Consider the following 11,600-nt stretch of genomic DNA (forward strand, 5'->3'; position numbering starts at 1 on the left):
TCACACCACGCTTAATTTGTCGGTATGAGATCTTTCACTCCCCAATAGAGATTCAAATTGTTTAATATGAAGCATGCAATATCTTTGAAATTTTGTGTGAATATTGAACCAACTACTAATCAAATATCATATGCCAGCAAAAATGGGGAACTAAAAAAAAGTGAGATGTTATTTAAACTATACTGCAACCACCAGCGTAATGTTTCGAATCGAGGTTGATGATGCCTTTCCTAACTAAATTGTGTTTAGGCATCCTATTATGAATAATCCTTCATACTAGGCAAGACACTGTTGACAGAATCTTTTTGTGCCAAGCCTTTGCCCAATAAATATTAACTTTTGTTCTATTTTTTAAACATCAAGATCTTGTAAGTCTCTTTAACCAAATACTCTTATGCATATTCTATGGCAGCTATGTCATATTACAAATACATCTCAACCACGACGACGAATTTCCCTAGCCTACATTCAAATTGTCAACATTCTCACATCTACAAATCAATGCATTATACCACATAACACTCCACTTGTATCTAATTTATGCTTGTAAGAAATCAATTTTTAACAAAGTTAAAAAGTGACTTCTAGACTAATTAATTTTGACATTCAAATTGCAAAGCAGCTAAGTTAGGGCGCACACGTCAAACTCTTATTTAACAAAACATAGACAAAGACTTGAGGGACAACTGAAGGGAAATTATTCTAAGAAATTTGCAAGACCTAAAGCGAAAGGCTCAAGAGCACCACTAAACTGTAAAGTGCGTAGAGGAGATGAACCCTCGTTCATCAAAGAACTTTGCATGTCAGATCCTTATCTACTACATAAAAAATTTGCTCCTTCGTACCAATATCTTATTTCACCCAACTCAAATATTTTGATTCTCCAACTCAAATATTTTGATTCGTACCAATAACTTTGATTGCTCGAATTTTTCACTTCTAATTACAAAAATATACCATTTTACTGTAATTTTATTATTAATATTATTATTTATTATATTATTATTCAGTAACAATATAAAAGTACAAGTATCCTATTTAAATTTAATAAACCGCTAGATCCACTATACATACAAAATAAGAAAAAAGCAAAAGAAAATTACAAATCAACCCTTCAAAAGTTGTTTAATAATAGCAGAAGCCACATCCACAAGCTTCTGAACAATCCCATTTCTATCCCCCAAAGGTGACAACAACACCCCTGAAAACTTCTTATTACAAGAGTTAACTTCTTTGACAGCATCAGAAACACAGTAACCAGCAAACCCAAAACGGTTTTGGCTAATGGCATCAGCAGCTTGAGGAAGAGTGTACTTCACAACAGGGATATATGATTCAGCACAGAAAGCCAATGCTTGTTCCATTTCACGATCTGAGGTTTTCTTGATCAATGCTTCGATGAAGTTTAGTGTGTCGGTTGCGTTTGAGAGAATGTTGTTTACCATTACGAGGGCTACGGTTTTTAGATCGGGTTTTGGGGTCGGTGGGGTGGAGTTTAGGATTGAACTGCATAGGTCGTAGAAAGGTGTTTTTTTGCATATTTGGTCTATTAAATCGGTGGTGCTGTTTTTTTCATTGGGTTGGGAGGATGAGAAGGGAATAGAAGAAATAAGAAGAAGAATGTGAATTGCAAATGATGAAATAATGGTTGTGGTTTTTCTCATTTTTTAAGAGTGGAAATGAAGTGTAAATGAGAAAATTTTATTTGTTTTGGCTTCTATTTAAGGTTGTCTTTGGTAGTTGAGTGGGTTTAAATATTGATCCTGGATTCCAAAATTGAATTCACCTTTTTTAAGAATGTATTGATATTCTCCGCGTAATTATATATACTAATTATTGCGCAGTTGTGTAGACTAATTATTTAAATTGGGAAGAATTACTAAAATTGTCTTTTAAAAAAATATTACAGAAATTACAAAAATTGAAAATATGTTTATTATTGGTTAGAAAACCTAAATATCATTGTCGGTGTTTTCTCTTGAAATTCTATGTGTGTTTAGTCTGTGGTCTTCCAATGTTAAAAAATTATCATAAGTTTGTTGTTTGTTTGTTTTTTTCTTAACCATGGGCTCTACAAATTTTAATGTGTTTAGTTTCACTATGATAGTATTGGAGTTGAACATAGTTTTAGTGAACTCAACTATGCTTGGTTATTGTCAATAAATATATATATAAAAATATATTTTGGTACTATTTTTAGAAAATATATATAAAATGGTTGCTTTTGCGTTTGGTTGAGAAGATACATATATTAAAATGTATTAATATTATTATAGTATACAGTTAATTATTGTATTTTATAAGGTTTCAAGTATAAATAAACCAATCTACACCAAAGTTAATCATAACAAAATAATTTAAGAAAATGATTATGATTATTAAAACCACACAAACATCAACCATTGTTTAAGGTTTATTTGGCAGGGTGTCACGAGTCACGGGTGTCTTTATTCACTTGACATGTGTAGTGCCAAAACTATACCTACTTTATTGTTCCCTTCTTGCATGTAAGATGCCAAAATTGAGAACTTTCTAGACATTGTTATCTTCATTTAATAAAAGTTAAAACCACTCTCCTACAATTAAGAAAGAAGTTGGGGGAAGATAAAGACAGGACCACAGTTTTTCTACTGAGATTTCGTTTCTTCAAATTTAAAACAAAAACCTTTTGATTGATTAGATGTAATACATAGTCTTTTTTTGTTTGTGTGTCAAGGATCGAGAGAGAATCATTAACAATTGCACTACAAACAGATGCTACCTTTCAGCAAAGGAAATAATAAAAACGACAAAACTAGTAAAAGATTGTTGACTATAAGTTAGTTTGCACACAAACTTTTGAGATCAAATCTCAACATTCAATTAAATAATTAAAAAAGTTCAAATGAGTTTGAATCATTTTAGACCAACTCAAGGTCCAATCCGCGAGAAAGTGGTGGAGTTGGATAAACTTAAAGGTTTCAAATTTGAAGGAAGGGTTAATCAAGTGTTTATTTTTAATTTGTTGATGAATAATCCATCAAATTTGTTTTAAAATTGTTTGAATTCATTTTTGTTTTAGAAGTGAATTTTCACAAAAGATTCATAATATGTGTCAATGTTAAAACTGAGTGGATTCATGAAGTATCAACTAACTTGAATTGCAAGGTGAGTAATACGCCTTTCAAATATTTGGGATTGTAAATTAGGATTAATCCTAGATTGTTATTTTCTTGAAAATTTATATTGGATGCGGTGCGCAAAAGGTTGTTAAGGTGAACTCATAAAAGCTTATATATTGGTGGAGGGTTGTTCTTATAAAATAAATTTTGTAAGCCTTTCTAATGTACTTCCTTTACTTCCTCAAAGCTCATCGGATATCATCTTTATATTTGAATCTATTTTTAAACAATTTCTTTGGGGTGAAAATGAGTTCGATAAAAATATTAATTGGGTTATTTAGGATAAGATTTATAGAGAGAGATAAGTGTTAGGGGATTGAGATTAAGAATTTGAGAAAGTTTAACATGACCTTAGTTGGAAAATGATTTTGGAGATTTAAAATTAATAATAACGGGTTATGGTTCAAAGTCTTAACTTATAAGTATGGTAACTTGTTAGAGTTCAATAGAGAAAATATAAAAAAAAATGATCTATTTGGTGGAGGGACTTGGCTTCCCTTGATAGAGAGGGGTGTGGAGTCAGAGAAAATTGGTTCAAAGATAAATCAGAGCTCGTGGAACATTCAAGTTGGTCTTGGGATGAATCTAAAGGTTACGTTGTGAGAGATTCTTACAAGGTTTTATTAGATGGGGATGATGTTACTAATTTCGCTCTTAGTAAATTTATTTGGAATAAATATTTTTCTAGAAATATCTCAGTGTTTTGTGGAAACAGATTCAATTGCTGACTAAAGATAACCTCAAAAAAATTAGGTTTGGTAAGGGCAGATGGAGATAGTTGTCTGTTTGAGTGTGAAGAAAGAGAATTTATTCCTCATTTATTTTGTAATTGTTCTTTTGTGAAGAATGTTTCGTTTGATCTTTTCAAATGGTTGGAAATTCCTTCTAACTTAGCTCATGAGGTGTCTCCTAGCTTAGATAGTGTTGTAGGTTTTCTTGGAAGATAAGTGTTGATTCCTTAGGATTGGCAGTAATTTTAGAAAACAAATAATGTAATCATCTCTGTTGTTTTAATATGTTGGGTTGAAGAAATTCAACATCTGGACCAACATGTCATGTACGATGTCACGACATCAGGTCTATGACATCGCACATGTGTAGGAAACTGAATTAATTAATTCAGTATATGTCATGGTATCAGCAAGGATATCTGGTGAATATCCTAACTCCCATGTGGAGGTCTTGAAGACTCAATCAGAAGATATATAGGCTCAAAATATGGAGATATATATGGAGAGATTCTAGGATTGAAGACCTTGTTTGTAGCAGAATTTTTCTGCTGAAGTTGTAACAGCAAAGAACAAGTCTGCTGCGATTTCTGAAGGCCCAAATCCAGTTGGGTGATTAGGTTATAAATAGCTGATTGTAACCTAGTTGTTGTAAGCCTCTTAGAATGAATTTTTAGGGGTGTGTGTAAGGTAAACCTCCCAATCTGTGGGAAGGTTACCATGTGTTTCTCAGTGGTAAAACCTGAGAGTGTTTGTAACTCGAAGCCTGTAGGCAAGAGTGATTTTGTTCTTGAATGAAGCTGTGAAGCAAGTTCAAGGTGTGGTAACATTACATTGTATGTGTAGTGATAGGAATGGAAACTGGAGGTTTCTATCTAGGAGTTCCTAGGTATAGATTGCATTGGGTAGGGATTAAGTGATGAGTTGTAAACGGGGGAGTTTAACTCTGAATTGATACTACTAATAGTGGATCTTCTTCCTGGCTTGGTAGCCCCCAGATGTAGGTCATGTTGGACTGAACTGGGTTAACAATTTCCTGTGTTTGTTTTCCTTCTGTATGATATAATCATGTCTGCCATAACTAAGCATGTATTCCAGTTTGTTCATCAAGATAATAGCAGACCTGATACATAGCCTTCTGTTGGAATGTCAATCAGAATGTTTTGACATTCATCAACAACAGCACATACTGTTTAATAAGCTGATGATTTCAGTTCAGTATGTAGTGAAGTCTGGAGTTCAAAAGCATAACAGACCTGGCCAAAAGATCATTGTGCAACTGTCAAACTGGATGTCTTGACAGTTCCTCCAGTAAGCTGATACTGAAGTAGAGACTGGTTGGTCTTTTACAGTACAGCAAATTTAGCACAGTCTGTTTTCAGGAACCAAGCAGACTTAGCATATGGTTCTAGACTTGGATGTCAAACGGAATGTTGTGACATTCACTCCTGACTGCATATGCTAAATTGTTGGATGGTTAGTTTTTCTGTTTCAGGATTTTTCTCAAGCTATTCTTCAGGAATCCACCAGCTGATCTAAAATCTAGGAAACTAACAACTAAGCTACAATTAATGAACCTGGCAAATAATCTATTTTTTAGCTCCTTAATAAGTGGAGATTAGTTTAACTTGTTACAACCTTTAATTTAGGAAATACAAGTACATGACCAACAAACTGGAACAATGTAACAGATAATGTCCAAAACAGGATTGAGACATCTTGCTGATATCTGTGTAGGAAAACAACAGAAGTGAATGATTAGGTGCACATAACTAGGTGTCCCTCCATTCTAGGATGACATAGAAGGAGAGGTCGTGACACTGTGAAAAGGTGCACATTAGTACAGAGTGTAATAACTGTCTTGCTGTAATAGGTACAATGTTAGATCAGATGTCATGACTTGAAGTAGAACATCTGAATACTGACTACGCCAGAATTTCAATTGGTATCAGAGCAGGCATCCTGTTCTGTCTCTGGATGAGATCCATGGGTGATACTTTCTGGTAGCTGGCAAGGAGTTATGTTAGTACTGATGCTGGAACCTGTGTAAGGTTCTGTAATTCCCTGAATGGTCCCTTGAAGTAGGTGGATGGACTGTTCATGACAGGAATGGTGTGTACCTGTCTCTGGAGGTTGGCAATTGGCCTGTGTGTGGGACAGCTGTGCCAGTACTAAATCACATTCAAACCTGGTATGGTCTTGGAGGCCAATCTGGTGAAGTGTGTGTTCATAGGTTGAGTTGTATTATGATTTCCGCTGCATAATACATGGCAAAACTCAAACTCTGATGTAGTTTCCCCTCATGTGGATGAAAGGCTGCTGTGTTCAAGATCTCATCATAATCTACTGAAGATGTCAAAGATACTTGAGTCTCCTCAAGTCCACTCATCATGACGTTCTCACTTCAGGATGGTAAGAGTCACTTAATCACTGATTCTCTTACTCTCTTGAGTAGTGTATATGAAGACCTTGAAGACCTTCAAGGAAGGGTTGTTCCAAGGAGGTGGAACCAATGTTCTATGTGATGTTAGAACATGTTGTTCAACAAGTATGCAGCTACTGGTTGAAGAGCAGATGTTTTTAGGGTTCAAACAAAGGGATAATTCTGTTTGGAACCTACTCCTGACCTGGAAGAGGAGACATCTGTGTGTGCTAAGTTGACAAGAGCAGGATCAACTGGGTGTCTGCTCAAGAAGGTCATCCCTAGAAGTTGAGCTGGTTGAGATGTGACATTGTGCAACCTCCTGCTGTTAGGCATCTTCCTGCAGTTTGATCAGGATTGGATAGTTGTTCCCTGAAGTACTATGGTGTGTTGGAAGACAAGTCTCCTGGATGTTAGCAGTCAACAATGGGATAACCTGATTGTGATATCATTTAAGGGGGTTGGAACCATGAATCTTGATATTCAAACACCACGTTCAGAAGTGGCAGTTCTTACTAGGAGTGAGAATATGAAGATTCAGAGGTTGGTTGAGGTAATATGCTCTGGCAATGCATATCTACTATTGACTGGTGTTGTGTGTCTCACTAGTACTTATGGTCAGCTGAAGTCTGATTGGAGTGATTGGAGGAGTTAGTTGCCACTGGTAAGGGATGGTGGATGTCATATTGAGACATTTGTGTACAATGCATGGATATTGGTGTGGAGTTTCCATGATTGTTAATGTGAGGGGGAGTTTTGGTTAACCTCCTCACGTTTGGTCAGCCTAGGGTCTGGTTGGCTGTTAACCTGTGTCACATGGGTTCTGGTTGTTGTGTGACACATTTGCAAGGAAGGATTCATCTCTCTCACTCCTAAGGGTGAATCTAATCTGGAAAGAGTCCCAAGACTATTGAGGTGCTTGCAAGCAGAAGATGTTGACACTAGAAGAGTATTTTCAAAGTATTCTTATGGTGGAAGTATCTGAAAGGATAATTGGGAAAGGATTTAAGATCAATGTCTACTTGTGCCAAGTACAAGTGGTTAATTGATTATCCTTGGAGCTCAAGATAACTGATGTTCTTAAAGATGTTGGAACATCACTTCTTCAAGACCCTGTGCAGAATCACAGGAAGGATAGTACATTGGCTTATGATCTATCTCTTTGGTGGCAGCAAAAGCATATGATCTCTGAAAAGGTTTCCTGGCAAGAAACATGTTCAGCCTTGGTATGTACAAGAAGAAGAAGACATCATAGTCTTGATGGTGGTTACTTGGATCAGTTTATTTCTGATCTATGTAAGGAAGTGCATTAGCTTATGCACACTGTGAAGTCAAGAACAAGTGGCAGCAGTCTTGACATCATGGAAACAGCCTTGCTTTAGGAAGAGGAATCCTTGGCATAGCTGAAGGGATAGTTTCTAACTGTTCCTTCTGAAGACTCATACATCAAAATGTCTGATGTCTTTGGAGAAGAAGCAGGGATTCATCAAGGTGTGAGCTTGGATGACTTAACTGCAAACCTGCAGGATGGAGGTTGTTTATTCAAACTTGGTTCCACAATCAAGTCTATGAGAACATTGAACTCTTGTTCTGTGAAGGGAGGAAGTTCTTTCAAGTGGCAGAAGAAGGAGCTGAATTCAACAGCTAGATGTCAAAACACAATGTTGTGACATTTGGTTCAACATCAGATTCTTAGTTGGTGAAGTGGCACATCAATTTGAGATAGAAGGGTCTACAGGGTTGTAGATTGGATACTTCAAAAAGGTCGTCCTCGTAGCAGTACTTTGGAGTGGCTGGAAGGTACATGCTCATGTCTTAGAAAAGCTAAGTTTTGTTCAACATGTAGCTTGAAGTTCAAGTCTCACTTGGAAGGTCAGAATATCTTTGGGAGAAGTCTGATAAACTTGGGGAGGTCAAAAAGCAGCATTTGACCTTTTCATATGAGGATTCATGAAGGAGGTAATCAACCAGTGGCAATTGGTCTACCTCAGAAGTGAGTTCGAAGAATCAAGATAATCAACATATGGCAGCTGATTATTCTTGAGGAAAGTCTGAAACAAATTACTTTTGAGCAGAAAAGTATTAAGTTGAAGACAAAAGGAGGTGTTTTCTATTCATCCCTTGGAGCTTGTGGTAGGAGTTCTGAGTCATCTATGGAAGATTATCTCATGTAATGGGATGAAAAGGTATATGTCCCAATTTATGTCTGGGTTCTTCTTGATCAAGCTGGTGACTCAGTGATATCTGAAGACTATCAGATGGTGTTCCCTGTTATGTGTGATGGATGTCCTAACGAATGTTAGAACATTTTGTGAAGTGGCTTTCTGTTCTGGTTAGAAGAGAGATTGACTCAGGGTGTGGATGTGTTCAACCAAGAGGGTTGAACAGAGGGTGCGCTCTTGAAGACATGAAGATGAGTCTTATGTTTTCCATTCATCAAGTGGGTTGAGTTCTTTTTGAATCAGGAAGAAGGTGAAGGTCCAACCATGTTGGATATGTGTGACCTCCAAGAGAGTAGGTTGTCCATGACAGGGGGAGTTGTGCCTTTGTGCTGCAAGCAATCACCAAGCTTGTGGTCTATGTGTTCTCAGATGACTAGGTAGTTATCAGGATGCTGTGATGTATGTCAAGGCTGAGTGAGCAGAAGAATGTCTGACCGGATGTCATGACATTGCCCTGGACATTGCTGTTAATTCCTTCTGAATTTTAAAGTCATTAGGAATTATGAGGGTGATGTGGCTAAGTCTGATAAACCAGAATAAGCCTGATGGCTACAGCTGTGTGGTACAGGGGGAGTAACCATCAGCTGAAGTGTGAAAAGTTGGTTGTAGCAGTGCTAGGTGTCAAGTCTCTACTGGAGGTATGACATAGGTCTTGGGAAACTGGCTGAATGCAGGAATGTTAAGACATCGCGTGCAACGTGTCTGACTGCATATATGGAATGGTCTCCATACACTGGAACGGCTGTTTTGGAAAAGAAACAGTCAAGAGCTATAAAAGGTATTCAAAGATAGTCTGAGATTTTGTTGGTGATTCTCTGACTGTTTCTCAGCAAAAATAAATGCATCTTGACCAAGCATTTATTTCTACCGGAAATTCCTAGGCACGGGCTGGACTATTTAAAGGATGCACTAACCCTCTTCCTCTCACAAGAAAAACACTCCATTCTCAGAATCATGGGGTATGTTAAGGTTTGGGCAAGCTGCGCCTGGATCTGGTTTTGTGAAGGGTGCCTTTACAAATGTTTAGCTAAAAAGGGGGAGAGAAATATAGTCCTAGGGTTGAGAATGTACCAGAAGAAAGCCAACTGTGGATGTGGCAGCAAATAGAAGTTGGCTTTCTTCTGGTACATTCTCAACCCTAGGACTATATTTCTCTCCCCCTTTTTAGCTAAACATTTGTAAAGGCACCCTTCACAAAACCAGATCCAGGCGCAGCTTGCCCAAACCTTAACATACCCCATGATTCTGAGAATGGCAGCAAACAGAAGTTGGCATCAGGCACAAAATCCACCAACTGGGTTTACCACTTGTGTCTTGTGATCTGAGTTAAGAAGACAGTTGTGCCTTGTGATCTGAGTTACATTGTCTATGTACTCAGCATTACATATTCTTCAGGAAGCTCTCCGGTTGAGGGGAAGGGTTCTGGTACAACTAAGTCTTGTCCCTCTTCTTCCCCATGTACACCAACTTTGGTGTTTGTGGTGGTGGAGCCAATGACGGAGATGAAGAGCATTCCCAAATTGGGATGTGTTGTCCAGTGTATTGTTTATTTGTTTTAGCTAAATTTTGCCAAAGGGGGAGATTGTTGATTCCTTAGGATTGGCAGTAATTTTAGAAAACAAATAATGTAATCATCTCTGTTGTTTTAATATGTTGGGTTGAAGAAATTCAACATCTGGACCAACATGTCATGTACGATGTCACGACATCAGGTCTGTGACATCGCACATGTGTAGGAAACTGAATTAATTAATTCAGTATATGTCATGGGATCAGCAAGGATATCTGGTGAATATCCTAACTCCCATGTGGAGGTCTTGAAGACTCAATCAGAAGATATATATGCTCAAAATATGGAGATATATATGGAGAGATTCTAGGATTGAAGACCTTGTTTGTAGCAGAATTTTTCTGCTGAAGTTGTAACAGCAAAGAACAAGTCTGCTGCGATTTCTGAAGGCCCAAATCCAGTTGGGTGATTAGGTTATAAATAGCTTATTGTAACCTAGTTGTTGTAAGCCTCTTAGAATGAATTTTTAGGGGTGTGTGTAAGGTAAACCTCCCAATCTGTGGGAAGGTTACCATGTGTTTCTCAGTGGTAAAACCTGAGAGTGTTTGTAACTCGAAGCCTGTAGGCAAGAGTGATTTTGTTCTTGAATGAAGCTGTGAAGCAAGTTCAAGGTGTGGTAACATTACATTGTATGTGTAGTGATAGGAATGGAAACTGGAGGTTTCTATCTAGGAGTTCCTAGGTATAGATTGCATTGGGTAGGGATTAAGTGATGAGTTGTAAACGGGGGAGTTTAACTCTGAATTGATACTACTAATAGTGGATCTTCTTCCTGGCTTGGTAGCCCCCAGATGTAGGTCATGTTGGACTGAACTGGGTTAACAATTTCCTGTGTTTGTTTTCCTTCTGTATGATATAATCATGTCTGCCATAACTAAGCATGTATTCCAGTCTGTTCATCAAGATAATAGCAGACCTGATACATAGCCTTCTGTTGGAATGTCAATCAGAATGTTTTGACATTCATCAACAACAGCACATACTGTTTAATAAGCTGATGATTTCAGTTCAGTATGTAGTGAAGTCTGGAGTTCAAAAGCATAACAGACCTGGCCAAAAGATCATTGTGCAACTGTCAAACTGGATGTCTTGACAGTTCCTCCAGTAAGCTGATACTGAAGTAGAGACTGGTTGGTCTTTTACAGTACAGCAAATTTAGCACAGTCTGTTTTCAGGAACCAAGCAGACTTAGCATATGGTTCTAGACTTGGATGTCAAACGGAATGTTGTGACATTCACTCCTGACTGCATATGCTAAATTGTTGGATGGTTAGTTTTTCTGTTTCAGGATTTTTCTCAAGCTATTCTTCAGGAATCCACCAGCTGATCTAAAATCTAGGAAACTAACAACTAAGCTACAATTAATGAACCTGGCAAATAATCTATTTTTTAGCTCCTTAATAAGTGGAGATTAGTTTAACTTGTTACAACCTTTAATTTAGGAAATACAAGTACATGACCAACAAACTGGAACAATGTAACAGATAATGTCCAAAA

The 11,600-nt window shown here is 37.2% G+C and overlaps 1 protein-coding gene across 1 annotated transcript; it reads right to left on the reverse strand.

Annotated features, from left to right (window-relative positions):
* Positions 1–970: 970 nt before the first annotated feature.
* On the reverse strand, positions 971–1,754 carry LOC127074321 (cell wall / vacuolar inhibitor of fructosidase 1). The gene has a single exon (XM_051015635.1). The coding sequence runs from the start codon at positions 1,662–1,664 to the stop codon at positions 1,107–1,109; it is 558 nt and encodes a 185-aa protein (XP_050871592.1). The 5' UTR covers positions 1,665–1,754; the 3' UTR covers positions 971–1,106.
* Between the last annotated feature and the right edge of the window lie 9,846 nt (positions 1,755–11,600).

This window comes from Lathyrus oleraceus, chromosome 1 (genome assembly GCF_024323335.1).
Source record: "Lathyrus oleraceus cultivar Zhongwan6 chromosome 1, CAAS_Psat_ZW6_1.0, whole genome shotgun sequence".
Lineage (NCBI taxonomy): Eukaryota > Viridiplantae > Streptophyta > Magnoliopsida > Fabales > Fabaceae > Lathyrus > Lathyrus oleraceus.

Bases quoted from the DNA above. Each gene is read 5' to 3' on its own strand.
- LOC127074321 (XM_051015635.1), bottom strand. From the start codon at position 1,664: ATGAGAAAAACCACAACCATTATTTCATCATTTGCAATTCACATTCTT.